At 41.1% G+C, this 23,832-nt stretch overlaps 2 protein-coding genes across 2 annotated transcripts; one reads left to right on the plus strand and one right to left on the minus strand.

Moving 5' to 3' along the window:
* The first annotated feature begins 2,943 nt into the window (after positions 1-2,943).
* On the plus strand, positions 2,944-5,851 carry tnfrsf9a (tumor necrosis factor receptor superfamily, member 9a). The gene is made up of 7 exons (XM_071538990.1): positions 2,944-3,368; positions 4,140-4,259; positions 4,393-4,530; positions 5,008-5,080; positions 5,192-5,310; positions 5,413-5,565; positions 5,714-5,851. Exons 1-7 carry the CDS (start codon positions 3,230-3,232, stop codon positions 5,827-5,829), a joined length of 858 nt encoding a protein of 285 aa, XP_071395091.1. The 5' UTR covers positions 2,944-3,229; the 3' UTR covers positions 5,830-5,851.
* A 3,372-nt stretch (positions 5,852-9,223) lies between these two features.
* On the minus strand, positions 9,224-19,543 carry ccdc187 (coiled-coil domain containing 187). The gene is made up of 11 exons (XM_071539006.1): positions 19,456-19,543; positions 18,520-18,688; positions 18,203-18,293; positions 13,725-13,803; positions 11,323-12,720; positions 10,655-10,776; positions 10,469-10,540; positions 10,238-10,372; positions 9,653-9,747; positions 9,469-9,563; positions 9,224-9,376 (listed from the first exon to the last, which is right to left on the minus strand). The coding sequence occupies exons 1-11, from the start codon at positions 19,541-19,543 to the stop codon at positions 9,225-9,227; spliced, it is 2,496 nt and encodes an 831-aa protein (XP_071395107.1). The 3' UTR covers position 9,224.
* Between the last annotated feature and the right edge of the window lie 4,289 nt (positions 19,544-23,832).

A 23,832-nucleotide genomic window follows, 5' to 3' on the forward strand; every position in this document is an offset into this window, starting at 1 on the left:
CAGGAAGGAAGTGATGTCACACATAGCGTTAGAAGGACACCCTCGGCTGCGATGGCGGAACAAAGACTATTAGAGTACAGCGAGCCTCAGAAGAGCTATTTGTGTTCTGACTGACTGTTTATTACGCTTACACAAAATTGGGTAAAGTGAAAATGTTTAGTCCCAGAATGACAATGATCCCCTCACAGCTCTTCTGTCACAAGTAAAGTGACGCAGTTGCAGTTTGACTTTGTGAAGCAGCCTACAATCTGACAGTATTGTAGCTGTTCTCATTATCACCCCACACACTCGTTTACCAGCAGCACGAATATCGTAACTACACTACTTACAGAACTACTCAACACTGTATTCCCCAAGTCAGCATGATAATGGGGATGCTGAATTCAGGGGGCGACAGAGGCATGTGTGGGAGGTGTTTCTTGGCCAAGGCAGCGTAGGCAGATGAGGTGCCGAGTTTTTTTTACATCACAGCCTCTAACGCGCGTCTGCTCTGATCGAGGGAGGATCACGGTGGCCTGAGACAGATGCATGTGAATGTCAAAGGCAAGAACTGCCAAAGGTCAGTCATGCATCATACGGCCATATACGTCATATAATCATGAGATAGCCAATACATCTTGTGTTACTGACATTTTTGATTTGATTCGTTGATTGATTTGATTTTAATTCTGTATGAGGCGAACGTATCAGTGGATAAGATACACCCATCCTCTGTGAAACTTACTCTGATGGATTGTTGTGAAATGCATAGTCATATGCCATTGTATCTCAGCATTAGTCAGCAGATTTCCCCTTCCTTTTTCTAGATTTTCCCTGGGAAATCAATGCCAGTTACCTGGTTTTAGATGTTAATAGCCTACAAATCATTCAACTTATGTCATTCAATATGTGAATAGCCTGCTGGATATCAGTTTCATTTTAAAATGAGGTACTTTCATACTGCTTTTTTCCCTTCAGCTTCCTCTCTGTGTGGGGTCTATCCCTGCAGTGCTTTCGTTTTCCCTGTCAATTTTGGAATTATCTTGGTTCATCATTAGAACAAATAGACAGTGGAGTGGACTACAGTGGAGTATAGATGGGAAATTTAAAACTTTTTCACTACAGTCAAACCGAACTCATGACTGGCATGTGTTGCTCATATGTCTTGTGTCTGACTCATCCGCATTAGTTTGCTATTCTTCCCATTTGGAGCTGATGATGCATTAACGCATCACCGCTGTGATGCATTAAAGTAAATACATTGTTTACAATATACAATTATTGTCTGAATGGTTGCCATGGGCTTAGCAGTAATGAAACTTTCCTCAAACTCAAAACTTTTCTGTCCCATCTTATAAATAAATTAGTTCATATAAGAATATAGGTCTTTTATTTTTACTCCAATGATACAAATCTTAGAACCATTGTTGAGAGCTCAAGTTTATTTGTCGTATACAGTCTGGCTCTGTATGAAGAATTTGTATGTTCTGTATGACTGATATAAAATGAAAACTGTAAATCCCATATTTCAGGGGTTTCTGTAGAGTTTACGATGTTTGAATTGATGACTGGACATATACAACACGGAATTACTTACAGTAGTAGGCTTGGTGCTATAAAATTGTTCTAAATGAAATAAGAGCACAAAGGTCTTTCAGTCAATGTTAATTTATGATGGGAAAAGAAAATTGAATGCTCACTTGCCACCAAGAGTATAAAGTTTAATTGACTGAAAATGGAAGTAAGAGGTTCAGAGATTAAGAGATTGTGTCTTTATTATGCTTGTCACAGCACTGCCACCCAGTCACAATATTTCATCCATATGGGATCAAAATACAGTCATGGAACACAATTAAAAATGTCCATGTTCTAGTTTCAAGTGGACTCTAAATTTTACATCAATGAACAACTTCAGTGAGCTTTGGCTGCCTCGGGATGAAAGAAATGACTGTTTGTAGTTTCATATTCAGTGTTTAATACATCACTGAGAGAGATGATAGTAAGATTTCAAAGGAAGCAGGAAAGTCCCCCCAAACAATGACATCAGTTTAAGTTTTTGTTTACCAAACTATGCCAAATCAAATGCAGGAAGGGAAATAGGACATTTAGTTAGTAGAGATGGTTTTGCAGATAGGTAATGGTGAGTTTTATGATTCTGATTACCTAGTGTGGGCAGGCTGGTAGGAGTGTAGCATGTCATTTGCAGTATGTATGTAAGTCCATGCTATGACTTAATGGTTAGGAAAAGTACCTTGTTTGTATGAAAGACAACACTGCAGTCACCTACATTAAGAAGTATATTAGTCAAGGTGTCTCTGTGCTTTTCCAGACCTAAAATCATGACTTTGGTATTATCTGTATTCAAGAGTAGAAAATAATTTGTTATGCAAAGATTTCAAGGAGGTGAATTGTGACATGTCCCTGGGATTTATGGATCTAACTATCACCTGAACAACAGTGAAAGCTTGTATCATATTTATAGATTGTGTTGCTAAGAGGAAGCTATTATGTGAATAAAAGTGGTGCCAGCACTGAACCCTGAGGGACTCAGTTTCCTAAACCAGGAAACTGGTGACCCGTTATCATGAAGTCTATTCAGGGAAAATATCCACAATAACCAATAAACGATAGTACATTATTAGTACACAATTTTCAGTGGAGAAGGTAACTCCTGCTAAACAAAAAGGTACCAGTGTATCAAAGACTAATATGAAATCTAAATATCTAAATCTAATTATTTATATTGCTATAGTTTTGAATTTGGAAGAATTAAAGAAGTGCAGACTGGACATGTACCTCCACACTAAAACTAAAGATAAAAACATTCGTTAAGAGAGTTCTATTATTTTTAACTGCACTGCTATCATTCATCAGTGTGGTAACACATGCGGACACACCCCCTCTGACACACAGTATAAGTATCACCCTCACTCTGCTGTGGAGGTTGTAGAGACTTAACTGAGTTCACATAGAGGCCACAGCTAGAGGAAGAGATTTTCCCAAGTAAGATGTTATCTATTTTTGAACCCTGTTAATAACTTTATAGATGAATGGCTTCAGATTAAGGAGAATGATGAAGACTTTGATGTGAAGTAGACTAAAGCTACAGGTTTAGAGAAACAAAATATTGAGTGCCTTTTTTTATATTCAAGTACCTCAGGCATTTTGCTGATCAGCTGCTCTGTCAAGTCCATTACCTCACTGTTCTGGAACCGGTCCTTACCCACAAGCCTGGGGAGAAGGAAACAGTATGTCTGTCATCCTGTGGTGGGTGCTGGGTGTCTCTCTGCTCACACAGGGCTGCCTAGGCAGTCCTGGAGTCACTGAGAGTGGCTGCAGCAAATGGAGCATCAAAGGAGACAACGCTTGCTGCGAGATCTGCCATCCAGGTAACTAAAAATAGAGATATGATGAGAACTTCACGTTTGTAAGAGTTGAATGTAAATTTGTGAAATGTACTGTTTGTTCAGAAGAACATTTTTGATGATGCCAACTGCTGTTATACTGGGCTGAACGTTTTGGGCACGAAACCAAAAGCAACATTGTTTTTAATGAAATGCTGTATAGCCATATATATTCAGGGACGGAAAGTACAATGTTCTGCTCCCTTTCCTACTAAATTCTGTTGTTAATAAGGGGGATTCCACATGTTAACAAGAGCAAAGCCATCCCCTCTCATCCCCCTTTGAGAGATGCCATGTGTATGATAATGGTAAAAATCCATAGAGATGTGTGTGCTCTTTGTTATGTGGATATATGGCTAATGGTGTATCCCAGCTTTTAAACAGTTCCCCTGTGGCGGCTGTCAGTAACCGACTTTAGTTTCAGTGGTTTCTGCTAATACCACAACAAAGAGAAACAGTGTGGATGATGCAGCTGTATAGATAAAATAATTTGGCATTTGGATTTGGATTGTATACTCATCTATGTCATCACCAGACCAGAACTGTTCACCATTGATCATTGTGGGTTGCTTGTGGATTGTTTTTAAAATTTGTTACAGCTTTCTTGTATTGCATTCCAAAAAATGTGGGGAAAAATTCCAAAATTTTGTATGTATGAAGACCTGGTGCATGATTGTTAGTAATGTGAAAGAGCGAGAGATCTTACAATACAGTTATTGCCCTCTGTTTAATGTGTGTGTGTGTGTGTGTGTGTAGGAAATCGTGTGGTCAAGCTCTGTGGTCCAGACCCGAAAGCCCTTTGTACTCCATGTGGGCCTAATACCTACACAGCGGAGCCTAAACAGTACTCCTGTACCAGGTGTACTCAGTGTGAAGGTATGTCACTACATCTCACTTGTTGTAATGCTGCATAAATAATTTCCTCAATAGTATGGTTTGGTCTGTGAAAGCCATTTGTCTTGAAATTGTATAATTATAAAACTCTCTTTCCGTCTGTGTGTGTGTGAAGGTGCTCAGGTCCTAGTGACAGAATGCACAAGCACCACTGACACAGTGTGTGGCTGTAAAAAAGGACTCAGATGTGGAGACAAGCCCTGTTCGTTCTGTATCAAGGAATGTGGCAAAGGCGAGGAACCTGCAGAGAAACGTAAGGCAAACTAATAATCAACATATGGCTATGGAATAAATACGAGATTTACAGGCTCCATTAATTGGCAAGTCTGTCATTATCTGTGTGAAGTTTTCCTCCAATTGAGTGATCATATTGGTCTTGACCAGTGATGTAGTGGGAAAGAAAGAAGTCCAGGCAGTGATTATTATTACAAGGCAAACAGTCACTAATATATACAAAGAACAATGAACAATGACATTTTCAGAAAAGCTTTGATTTATGCTTTTTGACTTAAAAGACCTGAGCTTCATGTCAGGCTAAAAAGGTGGATAAAATCTATTCCACAAATAAAAAGGTGAATAAACACAGTTTAGGTTGATTTACTCTCTACTACTCTGGTTTTAACTATGTTTTCGCCTACGCAAGAAAAATACTCACCACTTGAACATTCGTAATGCTGCTTCAGGTATATTCAACAAAACCTGCGTGTAAACTGTTGGACTGTCTGTACAGGTTCTTGCAGAAAATGTCCAGATGGAACCTTCAATGACCAAATTCACCAAAAGTGCAAACCCTGGAGAACCAGGTGAGATTCAACCTGCTGTGAAATTAGCACGTCAAACCACAGTAGTGTTTTTTTTTTCTTTTGCACTGTCATTTCTCAACTCATCCTGAATCTATTTCCCCTGTTTCTAAGATGCCCCCATCCAGATGAACTGATCGTGGCCAAAGGGAATGCAGTTAGTGACATCGAGTGTTCTCCTAACATATCAACTCCCAGAATCAACACTGTGATAAAGCCTGTTGAGCCGCATGGTAAGTTGATTCTATTGTTCTAGTTGTAGTTATGCTTATAGATCCTTTTTTTTTTCTTTTAAACCAGATATAATTTCTTGCCCTGTTTCTTTTTTTTCACAGCTCACACAATTTGGCCAGTAGTGATCACGTGTGTTGTCCTCACCTGCTTGGGATTGATAACCATTTACATCACCAAGGTCATGAAAATAATCAAGAAAAGCAAGAAGACTAAAAAGACGATCACACAAACACCTATAATCAGAACTCCTACAGGTAATTATTACTCTAGTCATCAGTGGGCAAGGCCAAAATATTATCCTGGCTATGTTACTTGTTCAGGAGAACCTTTGGGTCACTGACCACATGCCAAACCCATCACACCTTCAGTACAAACCCATGTGATATGTCTCCTTGTCTTCAGATGATCCCAGGACACTGATAGCGGTAGAGTGCAGTTTCCATGAAGCCCAGCAAGAGCAAGGTAGCAGCTCAGAGTCTTTGGCCTCCAAGGACTCCAAAAATCAACTCATCGTATGAATGGAAGGGGACTGGGCCAGACCGGGATACCTGAAATACCTGTTCAGGTATTGTTGGACAGTGAAAGGAAATAATGGATAGCCTGCATAAGACTGGGTCTGCCTTCAGGATTTTGGGCCATGATTTTGGATAATCCCTTTGTGTGCCAGTTTCCTTGGCTCTAACTGTAACGACCATGACAGCTACAACCTTGCATTCACTCAATGCTCTTTTATCCCCTCTATTTCTTTGTTATACCAAAAGCTACTGTGAAAAACCTTGATAGGGCAGAGATAAGGATTTGCTCAACAATAAGACCCCACTAAATTATAGACAGCTTTTGATGGTGAATGTACACAGGGGAGGAAGGGGAATTTTGCAGGGGAAAAACAGAGTGAACTCACAAGTATGTTTATCATGTAAATCCACAGCAGACAATAGTGTGGCTATTTACAGGCTTAAAAGACAGTTTTGTTGAAAGAGCTGTGGAAGCTTTTGTGTTATTATCCTGATTTTGGCAGCAGACATAACACTGTGAACTAATACACCTGACTCTCCTCAACAAAAACCACAGCACTCACAGCAGAATCCACTGGATACAAGTGGTTTTCTTTTAGATTTTTCTAACTTAAACCTTAAAATCACCTACAAAAAAACAAAAAAACAAAACAGTTGCCGATGTGTCAGTAAAAACACAACCTGTGCCATTTGGAGGTGGACTGATACCAATGTGAACAGGTCTGGCTGCTCTGACATTTGCATGTTTGAGTGTGAAGGAGGCTGCTGAGCCTTGCTCTGTATGAATGTACAGTGCAGGTGGGTGTTCAGCTCTCAGTGCGGCTGCCTACTGTTTCTGATGAACTCCTAAATGTACAGTCATGATTATGTAGCTACAGCCAAGATGTGATGTAAAGAACAATGTTGCTCCATTGATTTCCTGAGGTATCAGCATGACGTGTGTCAGCTTTTCTAGGTCATTTGATTTATCATATTATTAACTAGTGTACATCCTTTTTTTCCTGTGAACAATTTCTGGTTTATGATTTAAGCCACCCTCCACCACCACCCCCACCCCCACCCCCACCCCCTACCACCACCCCCACCCCCACCCCCTACTTTACATTAACAGGAAGAATATGGACTTTCCTGACATTGCCACAGGGATGCTAAAAAGTCCACAGTGGAGGGGATTCCCTTTTAAACAGAGGGTGCTTTGAGGTCATGTAAAGCAGTAATCCAACAGCATATTGGCATTGCACCAAAGCACTGTAGCCTGATAGGAAGCATGTGTAATGCAAACTTACTTTTATAACATTTGACGTTTTTTATTTTTTTATGACGGTCCAACTGCGTGCCTTGTACAAGCTGAGTCATACCTATTGAGCAAGCAGGCGTCTCTCAGCGTAGTAGGGATACCAGATTGAATTTCTGTTGAGATTGAAATGTCAGATTATAAAATGATTAGTCATGTTCGATTTAAATTATTGAGATTCCTGTGAAGTGTGTCACATGGGAAAGCCTTGGGACAAACGTGATACACACACTTAGCAAATATACATAGACATGCTAGCACTCAAATGAGGCTAAAGGGTCATGTGGAAAAAACCCCCAAACAAACCTGTACTTGTCTTTGTTTTTTCTTGGAGTGGGCAGTCTGAACTAGTGGAATTTTATTTTCAGCCATTGTTCTTTGCCCTACTGTAGCAGGCGTAGCCTTCTTCTGAAATGGAACGGTTGACATTCAAAGTTCACAAATGTGCTGTGTGGGCTTCTGGTGGAAATATTAGCCCACACCCATAGTAGTGTACATGACTCACACTGAAGTTATGTCTGTTAGAAGACCGCAAAGCGAAAAAGGTGCTGCCTTGAGAAGATAGTTACAGTATAATAGTGGTTGTGTCAGTAATATTGTTGTTTCCATGTGAGCTGTAGCACTTTATTACACCTGTCAGCAGTCACTTGATTTATCTCTTGCACTTGTTTGTCTGGTATAATGTGATATATATTTATCTCAGGGACTTTGCATAGGTTTATTTTTTAAAAGATGTCTTATATTTGTCTTCAAAACTGTACATGGACAGACAGGGGAATAAAAAAATGTGGATTCTTCATTTGTTACTTTTATACAGAAAAACTTACTTCACATGTGAACTGAGAGCACTCAGTGGTGCACATATTTCATAGATAAATGAAAAAAACAAACAAACAAACAAAAGGAGTGTACTGTAGAATGTTTTTAAACCTGGGAGTAATATGAAAATACCAAAAGAAAATCTTTGGAGAGACCACAACATGGTTATATTTCTGTAAAAACAAAAGCATTGCACAACAAGACTCAAACCCCCATGTTAAAGCAGATTCAATACTGTACTATAAAAAGTGTTATCTTATATGATTGGCTCTGTACTGATAGAACCCAACTAACAAAATATACAAAAACATGAGTTGGATACATTTCCATGTGTATATTAACATTATTGCAATAACTCTAACATAGTGTGTTGTGCTATATGCTCAGTGTGGGAACTCCATTTATAAAGAAGGGTTAAATAAGTTCACTTGATTGTCATGTGTAAACACAAGCTAGAGTGCTGCCAAAATACTTTCAAATAAAGTTGGCGGAAACTCCAACAGCGGATTTTTTTTTGGCAGTTTAGGCAGTAACCATGTCACTCAGGTTCATGGGAAAGGGGTATTACAGTAACTTATTTTTATGTACGACCCAATTTGGTGAACTGTGAAGGCTTCAGCTGAGATATTAACACTACTACAGTACAAAGCTGACAGAGTACACCGGGGAAATCCTTGGGCATTCACAAATTACCCAATGTTACTGTTCATGTAGATAAGAACGCTTAATTTACACTGAGGCAGTAACAACTGGACTTCTCGGTAACTTCCCGTCAGTATATTTCTTTCATAATTAAAATTTATAGGAGTGATTTGAAAAGAAAACTGCAGATGTTCTCAGAGATCACTACAGGTCTTCAAACAAATATTCACAAACAGAGCATCTTGGATACTTACAAATAATACTCTCCAAACTAAATTAAGACAAATAAAAGTTACATATAATAAAAAAAAGGTATACTGATTAAATTAAACCCTTTCATCAACACTGAAGACTAAACACTGAAAGAATACTTCAATAAACCACAGTTTTTCCCTTTGAAAATAATAGAGCCAAAGTGTTGTCATTATTCACTGGTCAATCAAGAAATATTCTAACATTTTCCTTCCCTCAATTTTATTTTTTTCCCACCTGTTTAAAGTGCTAGTTGGGACAGCTGGTAGAGAAAACCAGGTTCTGGCATTTTTCAACCTGGTGAAGTAATGTGAGAACTGTGTAGTAGAACTGATATTTAGTGTTAATAAAATGTCTGTAGTTGTCTGGCTCCGACGTTCTGTCTCTGATATTACTGCTGCTTACAATTCTCCTTCTTCTCTTTGGCTTTGGTGCGTCCTGATTTGTCGCTTTGCCGCTTGGTGGGCGGGATGAAGGTTGGCTCCTCCAGCAAGTCATGTAAGCCAGAATGTGGGATGGGAAGTGGCTGACACACTGGGCCTACTGAATATGGAGGAAAAGGGTGTCCATGGTAAAATGTCCAACCATTGTGGTTAACGTCTCATTTAATGTGCTCTATGTCATGTTTGCAGTACCTGTTTGTCCCCCTTTGAGGGTCTCGCTGCCTTGCCTCCTAGCCTGGAAGGTTGGGTCCAGCTCCTCTGCAATGTTTCTGATCTGCTGGGCTTGTCTGCAAAGACAACAGTTGTGGGTCAACATAAGTGGAAGACATATGACCACAGGACAGAAATTCATCGACTTATCAACAGAGACGGTTACGGTGTGGTGGAGTCGGGGCTGGGCGGCTGGTTCTCTGGGGAGAAGTCCTCAGTGGGGGAAGGAAGGCCCTCTGAGTCCAGTCTCTCCCGCTGGACCTGAGACAGTGGACACAGGACGCTGGGATGATGAACGGTTGTATAATGAGCATATGACTGAAACTAGCTGTGACGACATCAACAAGAAAAACTATTACTGCAAGAACAATTACAACAGCAACTACAACTACTACTACAATCATTACATGAATGATTACAAACTGTGGTAACAGAAAGTGAAACTGCTTTTGTAGAACAATGGGGGGTTGTTCAAACAAAGAAAAACCTCATATTAGAAGTCCCAGTTGTGGGATAATAGAACTCCAAGAACTGCAACTACTATGCATTTTTTTAAGTAGAAAAAAACATAGGTCTTTACCAAAAGATTTCTAAAGATCTGGTGAACTCTGGCAAGCATTTAAGTAAAAGAACACCATGTATTAAAAAAGAAAAAAAAAAGACCTGGGATTTTTAACATCCAAGAGTTTTTTTTTTCCTCTGGATGGTGAGGCAAGAATGCCAAGACAACTCACTGAGACTCCGTGGTTACCTGTCTCTCTCTGGCAGCTCTTCTGTCATGGTGATTGATCATCTCTCTGTGTTCACGCCATGATGCCGGTCCTTCTAGCTCACGGGACCTACGCTTTGACTTGATTTCCTGCTTCTGCATAAATCGTGCAATTTCCTGCCGCAAAAACGTGTTAAGATATAACTCCACAGACAAACGTCAAACTCTATATACGAGTGTACTAATCAATGACATGTAAGATTATCATCCTACCTCATCCTGAGCCACTTGTGCCACTCTGAAGTCTCCCTCTGGGTAAGAATTGCGTGGAGAGGGCTGAGGGCTCTGTAAGGAAAAGAACATAGGAGTATTTTACAGTCCAAACTGCATTGATCCAAGCCCTATTGAGCTGGTATGGTAACCCAATAATATGTCATGTTAAACTCTTGGGTCTCTTACCCTCCTCAACTGCCTGTCCTCTTCCTCCTGCAGCCTGCGAGCCAGTTCCTCGTCCTGTAGGACCTGCTGCAGCTCCCCCAGGTCCAGAGACGCCCCCTCTGCCTCCGGGTGCACTGCAGCTCCTGTGGGAAAGGTTGGACAGTGTCAGAATGAATATGGAGGATCCAAAGGAACTGAAGGGATGGGGAGGACAAAATGCAAAAGGATAGTGAAAGAAAAAAAAAGGAACATAAGAATGAAATACAAGGATGAATCATACAGCAGACATGCTGAACCACATGCTCAAACACAGAAAGACCAATGACATCTGAATCACACCAAGAGATGACAGGATGCAGAGAAGACAGCATGTAGAGGCATGTAGATAGGCTCTGAAAGAGACTGAAGAGTATCTATTCTCTAAATACATAGGGAACAAAGACTGAGATGAGGATGAAAGCACGCTCGCTGAAAATCATTTCAGGACTATCGAGATTACTGACAGAAAACAGGAAGATATCACACTTGGAGACCCCTTTTTCTAAGTCACCACAAAAGCCCAAATTTCTCCAGATTTGACGATGATTGAGGGAAGATGAGAGGAGCAGATGTACACAGAGAGGTAGGGAGCAGAGTTTTGGAAGCTTCCCCTCTGCAGGTTAGGAGTTGGCTGCAGTTCTGGGCGTTACCTGCTGCTGCGTGCCTTGACCTACTCCTGGTTGAAGCCCCAGTGCTGCTGAGACTTTGGCTACGCTGTGGGACTCTTCGACGGGGCCGCTCTACTCTCCTCTCCACCTCCTGCTCCTCCTCCTCTGAGCTTAACTTTTCTTCCATTTCCTTGTGCACACACCAGCGTTCGCTTATTGTCCTCCTGACCCTGCAATCACGATCGTAATTTGCGTCCTCCTCCCTCTCGTCATCCTTACTGGATCTGTCCCCTCTCCACCTTCTCCACACACTGCCACCCCTTTCTCTGTTAGCCAGACCTGAATCTCTACCACACTCCTCATAGACCTCCACTCTATCATTCTCCACATTAGCCGGGGTGTCATGGTGTCTCTTTTGGTCTCCTCTATAATCTCTCTCACAGTTCTCTCGGTATGACAATCTCCTCCTCTCCCTGATATCTCCATGGTAACTGCGCCTGGTGCTGGCAGCTCTCTGGAAGACCTTCAGATGTGGTTGGGAGTCGCCGTATGAGACCTCACTCCCATGAAGCACCTGGCTGTCTCTGCTTTGAGGCCTGGTTTGCTGTGGCGCCCCGTGGACACCGTGCCTCACAACCACACCCCTCTCTCTGAGGACCTGACCCAGCATCTCCCACACTTGGCTGCTTTCATCCTGGTAACTAGTACAGCTCCTGGTATCATCCTGAAAGCGGACATGTTTGTCATTGCTATCCTTATAGGTCCAGGTCCTTGCGAAGTCTCTTTCACTTTGTCTATCCCTGTTCTGTAGTCTAACATATTCACTGGGACTGCATCGCCTTTCTCTTACCTCTACTGACCTAGAGTCCCTATCATGCCCTCTGTTCCTATGCCAACCCTCACCCTCCTCTCTATGATTCCTTTCTCGTTGCCTATTCCTCGCCCTTCTCTCCTCCAGGTCACCATATTTATTGTCCTCATGCCACTCTCCTCTGTCCTCCACCCAGCCTCTGCGTTCCTCTGTGAAGCTGCTGCGAGAGTGAAGACTTCTGTAGTTTCTCTCTCGTGGCTGATGTAAAGACGCCCGGCGTTGACAAGGCGCAGTGTTGAGTCTTTTATCCGGTCTCTGGGACCATACAGAGAGCTGTTCAGAGAAAACTGTGTCCGAGTCCTCTGAGTCCTCACTCAAAGGCTCTGTCAATTCATTCCTGATTTGCCTAATGGAATTTGTGTGTCCTTCATTTGACCATGGAGTTGTGTTTTTCTGAGCTGCTACCCCCCTGGGGGACTCAGCCTGAGGCCCAGTGAAGTCTGAATGGGTGGGAGAGGTATCACATTGCCACCTGGTGGCAGTAGATGAGTGGTGCTGCCCCTCTCCTTGGTGAAGGCTGCTGAGTGTGTGCTGGTGTGGGGATGGCAGAGCAGGACCACTGGTGCTGCCTTTAGTTAAGCCAAACATGCAAACACAAAAGCAGGGAGGGTGGGGGCTGTTAGTGGCTTACATTATGCAAGTGCAGTAAATGATATGGTAACACATAACATTAAAAACAGTTGTGTGTCATATAACATTTTTTCAGACAAAACTGATGCATGCTATTGAATCATTAGTTTGGAGTACAGATAGTCTATATCGTATGTGCAAGACAAAATGAAAGTATATGGATATTCAGAACAAAACACATTGTGGACTCAACAACAAAGTGCAATAGCTAGCGGAGTGGGTATAAGACAGAAGCTGACTATGAAAAGCACAACAATAATAAGAAAGCAGAGAAACACAGGGTTAGAGGCAAGCCAAGCAAGCACTGGGTTTTATCCCTATAGCATTACCAGTGCCACAAAACTACACAAATCTATTGGTTAAGTTTAACACAAAAATATAAAATTTCCAGGAATTTAAGCATCCTTTCATTTTTTGACAGTGATTTTTGATCAAATTGAATTGTCATTGAAAGAGGAGTTGGAAACCTGGGAGACCTCAAATTTAATTCAGCAATTTATTCATACACTTTTACTCAATAGTCTAATTATTTTGAACATGTTTTTACTTTAAGAGAAGTTATTTCAGTTTTTTATTGCAGCCAGAATATGCAAGATGATGCATTTTCAAATGATTAAGCTGTTAAATTAGTTGCCTCAGTATTAAAAACATCACACAGAGGACAACACTCCACTTGCGTTAATATCTATCCTCTGTACATGTTCCACATGAGCAGCCATCCAAAATCTGGCCTGCTTGGGAATGGCATCAGTATCAAATCATGCATACAAACACCATAATCCTAAGAAGAAAAAAAACACTCATTTTATGTACATTTAGACAAAAATCATCCCTTTAAGATCCAAGAGATGTTAGGACATATATTTGACTGTATTTGAAGACTAATGTGGCTGCATAAGCAACCTAGAAAACATACAAAATAATGACTAGACTTTCACTGTACCGTCACTGAGGCTCTCCTGCCCTCTGCTCCTCCTCCGGACCCTCTGCTCCTCCTCTTCCTGGATTCTTTTAGCCATTTCCTGTGAAGAAACACTTGTATTGACTGCTAAAGTTTCACACAGTAAAAAAGCTAAAGCTAGCACAGAGTGTTTTAGGTGTAGCTAATGAGGAACCCAATATGAATTTAGAGTTAATATTAGAGAAGGTTGGAGCTGGTATGTCGCATAAGCAAATAATCTGCGGATGCATTAGCAATTTCTACTTGTGTTGCATCTTTGATGCTTGGGTTGATCAGCTACCAATAACTGAGTGAGAGCCCTGAGTGTAATTAAACATGACCAACGTCATTTAGAAGTAAGGTGGTACATGGCTAACCCCTCTTCAGACTGAGTCTTTCCAATTACAGTGGGACCGCTCTGTTATAAGCCCTCAATCCCAACCCATATCATTTGTTAGTAATAAGGTCATACTCCTCCTCTCAGAAGACTCATTTGTCCTTATATTATAAACCAACCTTGGAACTAATTGGGTTATCACAACCAAAGCAATATTCAAATCATCAGATACCCTTATTTGCTGTAAAGCAAAACAGCCCTATGCACCACAAACTGAATACAGGCTGCATGTGTGAACGATGAATCATACCAATGATTCATATCATCTTTTGGAATGATTAAAACATTCCAAAATGTCTCCTACATCCAACCGTCTCTCTCCCCCACTAGTGTGAACGATGAGGTTATAAGACTGGAGTGTGGCCATGAGTTGCCATGACTGTGTGGCTCTGTTTTGTTTCCAGCCTCATGTATGGAAATAATCTCATCCAAGCCATTCTCTCATCAGAGGATACAAAATGCTGTGCTGTTGTTAACCACAAGATGGCAGCGTGACATAGCCTATGTAAAACAAAAGCACAGTGAGAATGTGTTGGTCTTCCAAGTAATCACATGAGACAAAGGAAGGAATATTATCAGCATGTTTATGATAGTATGAGTTTAGTTGAGCTATGGGTAATGTCTGTAATGTTTTTACATTGCAACTTGTAATGGAGAACTCACTCTCCAATAAACAATGTAAATAAACAATACACACAGCACTACTTTCATGTTTGCATTTACTGTACACTCACTCAGACACTTTATATGTTTATGAATGGCTGAGATTTTATTTGCGGAAAGGAAGCTTTTCTCTCCTGTGTTATAGTTTTCAGCTCAGTCTGATAATGTATGAAAGACTAACTGAAAAAAAGCCCTTACTGATTTAGACTGTTACTGTTTTTGATAGTTAATATAACTAGGTTCCCCTCTTGCTTTAAACTGAACTCTGTACACCGAACTCCCTTTGAATTGTCGATTTGGTCTATATATTAGCAGTGCGGTTTGAATAACAAGAAAACTGTGCAGACCAAACTCTGAGACCCAGTTTGGAGCCGAGTGGGTTCAAAGCGAGAAGAGAATCTCGATCCCTCCAGTGTGTGGGCTGCATCAAACATGTCTAAAGAGGATGCCTGCCGAATGCAGAGCCATGCTGGGTGACTGAGTGCCATTGTGGGGTGATCTGGCATCTTCATAGCGGCTATTCAGCATAAAGCCGGCTCCAGGTGGCCAGGCTGGCTATTTCAGGCAGGCCTGGGGCTGACTCAATGGAAACTAGGAGGCCATGGAGGCCTATAAGAGAGAAGCCAACCTTTTATCTCCTTCACCCTGGGCTCTGGCCTGGAAAAAAGCTGCTGAACTTCTAACAGGAGCGGGACAAGCAGGACTGTTTCACTCATAGTAACACCTTGTCATCGGGGAATGCTTGTCTGTATGATAGCTACTACACTTGTCTGTTCTCTGAAGGACAGTCCTCCATGTGGCTCTGCCGCTTTCCTTGGAAAGCCAGCACTATTAATGTCCAATAAAAATCAGCAAATTCTATGAAATATGAAAATGTTTAATATGAAGTTGGGGTCTATGGCTAGAAAATCAAATGTCCCAACCACTATAGCTACCGCCAGTTCTTGTAGCTATGACCACAGTTTGAATGTAAAAAACCATCTCAATGATAATAAAAAAAAATAAATAAAAAAAACTACTCTAATATTGCCCTAATCAAATGGCAAGAACAGGGACACATGTGCAACAGCAAGCTGAGGGGGGCAAAATTCAGGCCTAAACCATAAAAGCTAACACAGCTCCTTTTGCTTTGCAATCAGAGAGTGCGTCGGCAGCTTTGCCAGCATCAGCAGACAATTAGCAGCTTGCCATGGCAGGTTAGCCGTGGGAGTGCCACAGGGATCTGGCATTTAAGACTGCACAGCCTGACGCCTTCTGTTCCTTAATTAAAGACACAATCTACAGGGAGGCAAATATTTAATCAACACTTAACATCAGCCAGTCATCCTGAAAGGTGGGCTAACGTTAACGGTTTATCATTTGGGCCTACCACAAACAAAAAAAAATTATTACATTCATGCAGAAGTGGATACATTAACACAGACTACTACTATACGTATGTGCCCAGTGACCTAGCATGAGTTAACCTAGCAGGGAAACTAGGCTTTACCATTTCATTTTGACTGTACAGACCTGACTATGCCTGCTTGCTCCAAATCAGTTCAAACCCAACCCCCCTAATAATGATGAATACACCCCATAGTCTGTCTGACCTCACATCCTCCAAACAAGGAGCCTTTATAAGCTTTTCCAAGGCAGCTTCGTCTACAAAGGAAACTGCAGGGTAAAGGAAAATATTATGCTGGAGTGCCCATGTGACGCAGACAGCTCCATCCGGTCGACCAGGGAGTTTAGTGGCAGAGTTGGCCATTTTCCCACATTGCTCCTCTCCATATATAGCTCAATTCTTAACTTCTCTTGGTACCTTGCCATATGTTTATTGTAAAGCGAATGATGTTTAAAAACATACACGCGTGCACACAAACACACGCAAAGATATAAAGAGAGAGTGTGTGTACATTGTGGGGTCTGGCTTCTGTGTGTGCACAGTGAAACCGCGAAACAGCATGGGAGAGGTGATTGATGGGAACCATCTGGGTGCCCTCCTTGTGTCTGGGTTGCAAGATGAACTGTTTTTTTTTTTTTTTTTTAATTTACAAAATGTTGGAGGGAAGCTACTGCTGTGCCATAAATCCAAAGAATTCCCCTTTAATTCAACTCCCAATGGGTTAAGGATAGTGCCCAACTACAAAAACAAAAAAAGCCAAAAACAAACAGTCTCCATACTGTTTAGAAAGGCCTCTTCAGAAATATTTTAACGATGCAGAACATTGTAATGGCATGGTAATGACAAAATACAGGTTGAGTCACTCCCTTGATTAGAGAATGCCACTTTTAGGATAATGTCTTTACTCTTCCTCCAACTACACAGTAGAGGATTTACACATGACGAGTGTGCACATCCAGTGAAACTAAATGCGAGTGTGCACACATGAGCGCACTCTGTATGGGGGTTTGATGGTCCATGCCTGGAGTCAATTACCAGAGAAACTGCTTGAGCCATCATCCAGATGTACAGCTGACAGGTTGTGTCTATGTTTAACCGCTGACTTTGCTCAAACAGGCCTCTTATGGCGTTCAGGCTGAGTGGATAAATCAGAGGCCCAGAGCAGCACTTTGCAGCAACCGCCATTCATTATAGACTCATTTAGTCCTCAGAGAGAGAAAAGAGAACCATATGATACTCCCTGACCTGCTGGTAACAGGCCGATAATGAGATGATATACAAGTGTGTCCTCGGTGCCGTTTGAGCCTGCCTACTCCTGAATGTGCTTTCGCTAAAGCCAGCCTCTCAGATACAGGAAAATGAAATGAGAGATCTATTTATCATTATCCTAAACTTGAAGGATTTTTTTTTTTAAAGTTTTGTGCCGATTGCCTATGTTGCCCCTCTCCTTACATTGTTCCTGCTGGTGTCTGCACACAGTCAGCATAGTTGGAGATATTAGGGCTCGTTTTCCTCCCTTCAGAAGAAGCCTTTTGCTGCCATTCCTTTTTCGTACAGTATGAAGAACAACTTCCATATACTTGAAAATTGCCCGAGCTAGACAATCCATCACAGTAAACATGAAGCCTTAATTTGGTTTTGTCAAAGTTTGTGTTTCATCATTATTTCCTACTACCCAAGTGGAGTGTTCTCACATCAATGTTACGTTCCGCTCTGTGTCCTGTCAATCACCTGACACCCACAGGAAGAAATGGTAGGAAATAATCCCTCAAAACATGTTGCCCTATAAACTTTACTGTCACATCCATGTCTTCTTATTATTTGGACCGTCTTTGTTAGCCAGGACATTTAATTTCAAGATAGGTTTGACATTGTAAATTTTGCATTTTAAAAAGGACAAAAAACTCTAAATATGACATGCATTGAAAAAGAAATATAATATATGAAGGGGGAAATATAAACTAGACATAGACAAAAGTAAAATATGCTATAACTCTAAATGATACCGCTATTCTCTAACGGCTCCCAGCTCACCTCATCCTCCTGCTCCCTCCTGTGCGCCTCCTCAGCACACCTCTGGATCTCCTCCTGGATCACACGGGCATACTCCGAATCCTGCTCCTCTCTGGAAGGGAGACAGAGGAGGAGAGCACTTCTGTTACAGGACTGAATACTGCTGTTACAGAGAACAGCTTACTGACACATGGTACAACATGTGCTCACAATAGCAATCCACCTTATACTAGTGACTTCATAACATTCTGTATGTATCAGGAGTGAGTGTGTGTGTGTTGGGATCAGGGAGGATAGACAGTGGTGTCTGAACAGCGCAGCAGAGTGAGATGTGTTACAGTGTCTCAGAAGGTTCAGGAGCTCCATACAGCTGTCTGGAGGCCTGTCTGAGGAAGGCTCTCTGCTGGGTCCGCTGCTCCTCCTCCTCATCCTGCAGCCTCTTGGCCATGCGGATGTCATTCTGCACTAGCTGGTTCTTCTGGATGTTGGTGGTGTAGTAATGCTCGACTATGAGGGAGCGGGAAAACAGAGGGTAAGGCAGAGTACATAGTAGGCCTTAGGGTATAAAAAAAGGAAGGAGCAGCATGTGCAATCTAGATTTGCACCGCAACAATTTGTCGACATCATCTAAATTTGTCGATTTTGAATATTCATGATTGATGCGTCGTTTTATTTTGAACATGGCTGTGGCAAGCCAGATCCCGAGTGTCCTAAAAACTCAGACCCACAGCAACCAAAGCATGGGGATCCTGTAAACAGAAACCCAATTATATGTCACTGTGTTTACTGGGCAAACCACAGCTAACTGTCGTGGACACACAGCTGAACAGAAAAAGACTTCTGAGGTGGCTGCCTTATGTTTCCCATTCTGTCTTAGAAATCCACTATTTGGCCATTATAGGGGTGCTGCAACTGTTGCACAGGCCTACAAAGTGAAACATAACAAATGTAGCTGGTGGTAGCCATAATGCAGTATCTTATTTCGGTTGGGAAAATTAATGTTGATAAAATTTGAAATCTTCAATTGCCAAAGTCATTTCCATGAATCAACAAATATAATCAAGACACTAATCAAGAACAAAATAATCCTTAACTGCAGCCCTAATCTAGATGAAGAAAGATGTAGTCCTACAATACGGTAACTGTCAATTCATTGAGACAAGCATTACAGCAGAGGGCTGAACACAGATGAGACAGACCACATAATGTAGATTATTACACATGTTATAGTACTGTATACAAATCTCACAAGGTAGGTTTGACATTGTACTTACTCTCCTGTTCCTGCAGGTTGTGGGCCAACGCTCCATCCTCCAGCACAGCAAAACACTGGCACACTGAAACAGCAGAGGACAGCAACATCTCAACATCATACTACAAACAACTAGGTAGACAGGCTATAATATGAATGCTGAACCAAATGTTTAAAATAGAATGTTTTTTAACAGCGTAAAAAAGTGAGTAATTTTAAATCTCTTGCATTGGGATATGTGGGAATGTATTCACAAAACAAAACTCTCTGCTTGATGATTGCAAAAAACAGCCACCCTGAATGGCCCTCTATAGCGCCAACCAGACAAGAGATGAGACTAGGGATGGTTTGAAAAGACAATACCATGGGGCAGAGGAGGTTTTGGCACAGCGCTCTCTCTAGGGGGGAACAATAGGGAACCATGGCGTACTGTCCGACGATGGCTGTTTATATCACAGACTGAGAGGCAGACGAGTCACTACAAACAGAGCAGCCATCCACCACACTGATGCAAATTCACTGTTAAATATATAAAAGCAATCATAAACGTCTCATCCTAACAGGGTACAAGTTTTCCAGAACAACACGCAATTGGTCACGTCTTTTACTGTCCTGACCAAAGTCAGTCAGTTTAGTGGCTGCAGGGCAACAGGTCCGCCTCATTCAAATGACAGCAGTAATTGTGACAGCAGCTGCAGTCTGGGGACCAGACATGCTCTGTTTGTGTGTGTGTGTGCGTGTGTGTGTGTGTGTGACCCTCTTGTGGCCTCACACTAGGTTTCAACTGCGCCCTCCCTGCTGCCACTCCGGTTACACTGCAATCACTGCAAACAGATTTTTCAGTCATTCATCACTGGAAAACTGAATAACCATTTTAATATTTAAGAATGATACTCATTCAAGTTCATCTCAACTGTCTGTCTGTTGGAACAACCTTAAAGCTTTTTTTTTCTTTTACAAATGTGGTCACTATGACTAGCAAATCAAGATGCAAAGCTTAGGAACTACCACCTGCGGCCACTTTTACTGGCAAGCCAGTGCAGATGGTACAAATGCATGTGAAACCTCTAAGGCCGTGTGTAAGTCCATAGACTTTAACCAGCAGCTGTCTGAACACCAGCTCCCTCTGATTCTCCATATCCACCCACTCTATGGTGAATTGGGGCCTGTATCTCCCCTATCCTATCCCATGATCCCATAGTCTGGCTACCTGCTGCTAGATGTGGTAATAAACCATATCGGTTTCATGCCATTAACCCTCCCCCAACCTTGTACTTCACCAGAAAGCTGACACTTGGACAGAGACAGGGGGATTAAAGAAAGAATGTGACAATTACACAAAGAAAGCTTTCCCAGATGTGAGAAGTAAAACAAAGGGAAAGTCAAGAAGGGACACAGTTTACTAGTGAATGACCACTGCAGCGCTGTATCATTCTTTGATCTGCACTTTTAACAGCTTAAGTTTGCAGACTGTTATGCTCATTTATAAACATGCCAAGTGTTTACAGAAGCCCTTAATGAGTCTGGATAGCTCTGCATGCTGCGTGTGTTTAAGTCTGTCAAACAAACTCTAAAGTTACGCAGGAGAAAATAAACATTCCATGTTTGAAAGACAGACAGCAACACCGTAACCCAGCTTGTTTTCTTTACTTCCTCCATTTTAGCACACATACCCCTCACTGTGACCACACAAAACCGTTATATAATTTGCTATCTCACATATCATCATCAGAGAACTTCTTTTCCTACAACGGTGATTTCAAATGCCAAGAGCAGGACAGGACAGCGCTTAAGAGGAGATTACTGCCGTTAGCTCGCTGCAGAGGGAAAAGCCTCCAGCCTGAGCCAGGAGCAGGGCCAATTAAAAACACCTGTCCTGATAATAATCCCTCACTGAGCCTGTCAGAGCAAACTGGCCCGTGTCTGTGGACACAACGGCTACGTTTACATGCACACTAATATTCATTTCATTTATTTATGTGACTCAAGACCATGATCACATGGTATGGAGTACAAACAGAACATACAATAATAACAAAACGATAGCACACGGCATGGCTTAAGTACAACAAATGTTACTTAAACAAAGGAAGGACATTCTTCAAAAAGGCACCTAATTTACATATAACTATAAATATCACATGATGTCATACTTCTGAGCTCACTTTGCCACTTTTGCATGAACTGATCTTTCAGCCTCTGTTCAACAGTTTCAACCAGTTGATGTTGTTACACTTTTGTGTGAGCCAGAGGTAAGACAAACCACAGTCATCCAGTATCTGCTTAACCTGCAAGACCCATGGCGACACATATACACTATATGCCCGCATTATGCGGGCTGAGCAAACAGTTGTACATTATTCGACTGAGTTTAGTTTCTTTACCTTCTATCAGCCTCCCCCCAGTAGCCAATAATTATCTTTTTAACTGCAACACAGAGTGGGTATCTTCCCAGCTCCCCATAGACCATATTATTGCAGGTTGTCATTTTTTAGGGTGTACTTAAGAAATTTGAGGTGTAGTTTTTCCAATATATCTATTTTTTCAGACCCCCACACTTCACATGCACACAACATAACTGGTGCAACTAACTTGTCAAAAAGATCTAGTGTGATATCTACAGGTAAATCAACTTTTCTACATTTACCAAAGAGGGCAAACATAGCACGGGAGGCTTGCTTGTGCAGCTCCTCAGTGGCAATCTTAAATGAACCATTATAGTTCATAATGACACCGAGATATTTAAAGCAGTGGACAATCTCTAAATTTTCTCCACTGCATACAAACTTTAGTTTGCTAGTATCAGCTTTTCTGCAACCAAAAACTGTGACTTTAGTTTTATCATTATTAACCTTTAATTTCCATTTCTCACAGAAATCACACATATGGTCTATTGCTTTCTGTAACCCTTCTTTTGTTGTAGACATGATAATTGTATCATCCGCGTACATCAGTACCATAAGCTGGATATAACTATCTATCTTGGTGTCATCACAATTAATAAGCTGACAGCCATTCTGTAGTACATAGTCCTCTAGGTCATTGATAAATAATGCAAACAACAATGGTGATAAATTTTCACCCTGTCTAACTCCTGCTAGACTTACAAAAAAAACTCAGATTTAATACCATTAACAAATACACATGATTTGATGTTTTTGTACATATTCATTACTACATCCAAGAATTTACCATTAATACCTGCTTTTAACAATTTGTACCAGAGTGCATCGCTCCAAACCGTATCAAACACCTTACTGTAGTCAATGAAAGAACAAAACAGACTTTTCTTTTTAAAACAATACAAATCAACAATGTGTTTCAGTAAAAAGATATGATCCATGGTAGAGTAGCTCCTTCTAAATCCTGCCTGAGTTTCCCTCAGGATAGAATTATCCTCACAGAACTTACATAACCTTGCGTTCAATACATTTGTTAACAGTTTACCCAGACAACTCAAAAGTGTGATGCCTCTGTAATTGTTACAATCCCTGATGTCACCTTTCCTCTTATAAATTGGCACAATCAAACCAAGCACCCAGTCTTCAGGGAGTCCAGAATCTTGTTAAACAAAGAAACATATAGGGGCATAAAAATGCATGCAGTGCTTTTAATATACTCGTTCAAGACTCGGTCTATTCCTGCTGCTTTTCCGGGTTTTAGTTTTAGAATAACCTCCTTAATTTCTTGTTCAGTAAAACTAGCATTTAAGACACTACAGTCAAAAATGTGTCCATTAGAGTCAACTTCAAATAACTCATTCATTGGTGCATCCCAGTCAGACAATATTTTAAAATGCTCATGGAAATCTTTAGGCAAAATTGGACAATGTTTATTATCTTTACCACAGCCATTCAGCATCTTCCAATAGAGCTTTGGGTTTTTAGACTTTATACTCATCAACTCTCCACTAAATTTCTTCCAATAGGCCCTCTGTGCTTTATATAACTCTTTCTTATACTCTTTACTTTTTGTCCTTACACATTCAGCACTGACCACACTTCTATGTATATTATGCATTTTCTTAACTTTTATATATTCTTGTCTTTTTTGTCTGCATTCCTTATTAAACCACACTGCTTTTTTACAGGATTTCAAATTTTTCTCTGCTTTCTCATTTTTTTTAGGAAATGTAATCTTCGCACTATTAATCATAATACCGCAAACCTCCTTTGTTATTTCATCCACTGACATGCTATCTAGGTCACACAACAATGTATCCACCTTGTCAAGCTGTATATTTCCTATAAACTCATCTATGTTTTCTTTAACCCATTTACCAATTTGTACCTGTTTTTCAATGTTTGTGACTGTGAGGTTTAGCTGGTCCATTGCTGGACTATCTGCCCAATAAGAATCCCTTCCAAGATTTACAATTCAACAATACAGTGCTTATCAG

This window comes from Centroberyx affinis, unplaced genomic scaffold, assembly GCF_046629955.1.
Source record: "Centroberyx affinis isolate AG114_WGS23_722 - 3 ecotype Tasmania unplaced genomic scaffold, CSIRO-AGI_Caff_v1 ptg003381l_1, whole genome shotgun sequence".
Classification (NCBI taxonomy): domain Eukaryota; kingdom Metazoa; phylum Chordata; class Actinopteri; order Beryciformes; family Berycidae; genus Centroberyx; species Centroberyx affinis.

Bases quoted from the DNA above. Each gene is read 5' to 3' on its own strand.
- tnfrsf9a (XM_071538990.1), top strand. From the start codon at position 3,230: ATGTCTGTCATCCTGTGGTGGGTGCTGGGTGTCTCTCTGCTCACACAG. The intron at 5,081-5,191 runs GTGAGATTCAAC...CCTGTTTCTAAG, and splicing joins TGCAAACCCTGGAGAACCAG to ATGCCCCCATCCAGATGAAC. The intron at 5,311-5,412 runs GTAAGTTGATTC...TTTTTTTCACAG, and splicing joins AAAGCCTGTTGAGCCGCATG to CTCACACAATTTGGCCAGTA.
- ccdc187 (XM_071539006.1), bottom strand. From the start codon at position 19,543: ATGTTGCTGTCCTCTGCTGTTTCAGTGTGCCAGTGTTTTGCTGTGCTG. The intron at 18,689-19,455 runs GTAAGTACAATG...GCTCCCTCATAG, and splicing joins CAACCTGCAGGAACAGGAGA to TCGAGCATTACTACACCACC. The intron at 10,777-11,322 runs GTAACGCCCAGA...CCTTTCCCACAG, and splicing joins GTCAAGGCACGCAGCAGCAG to GAGCTGCAGTGCACCCGGAG.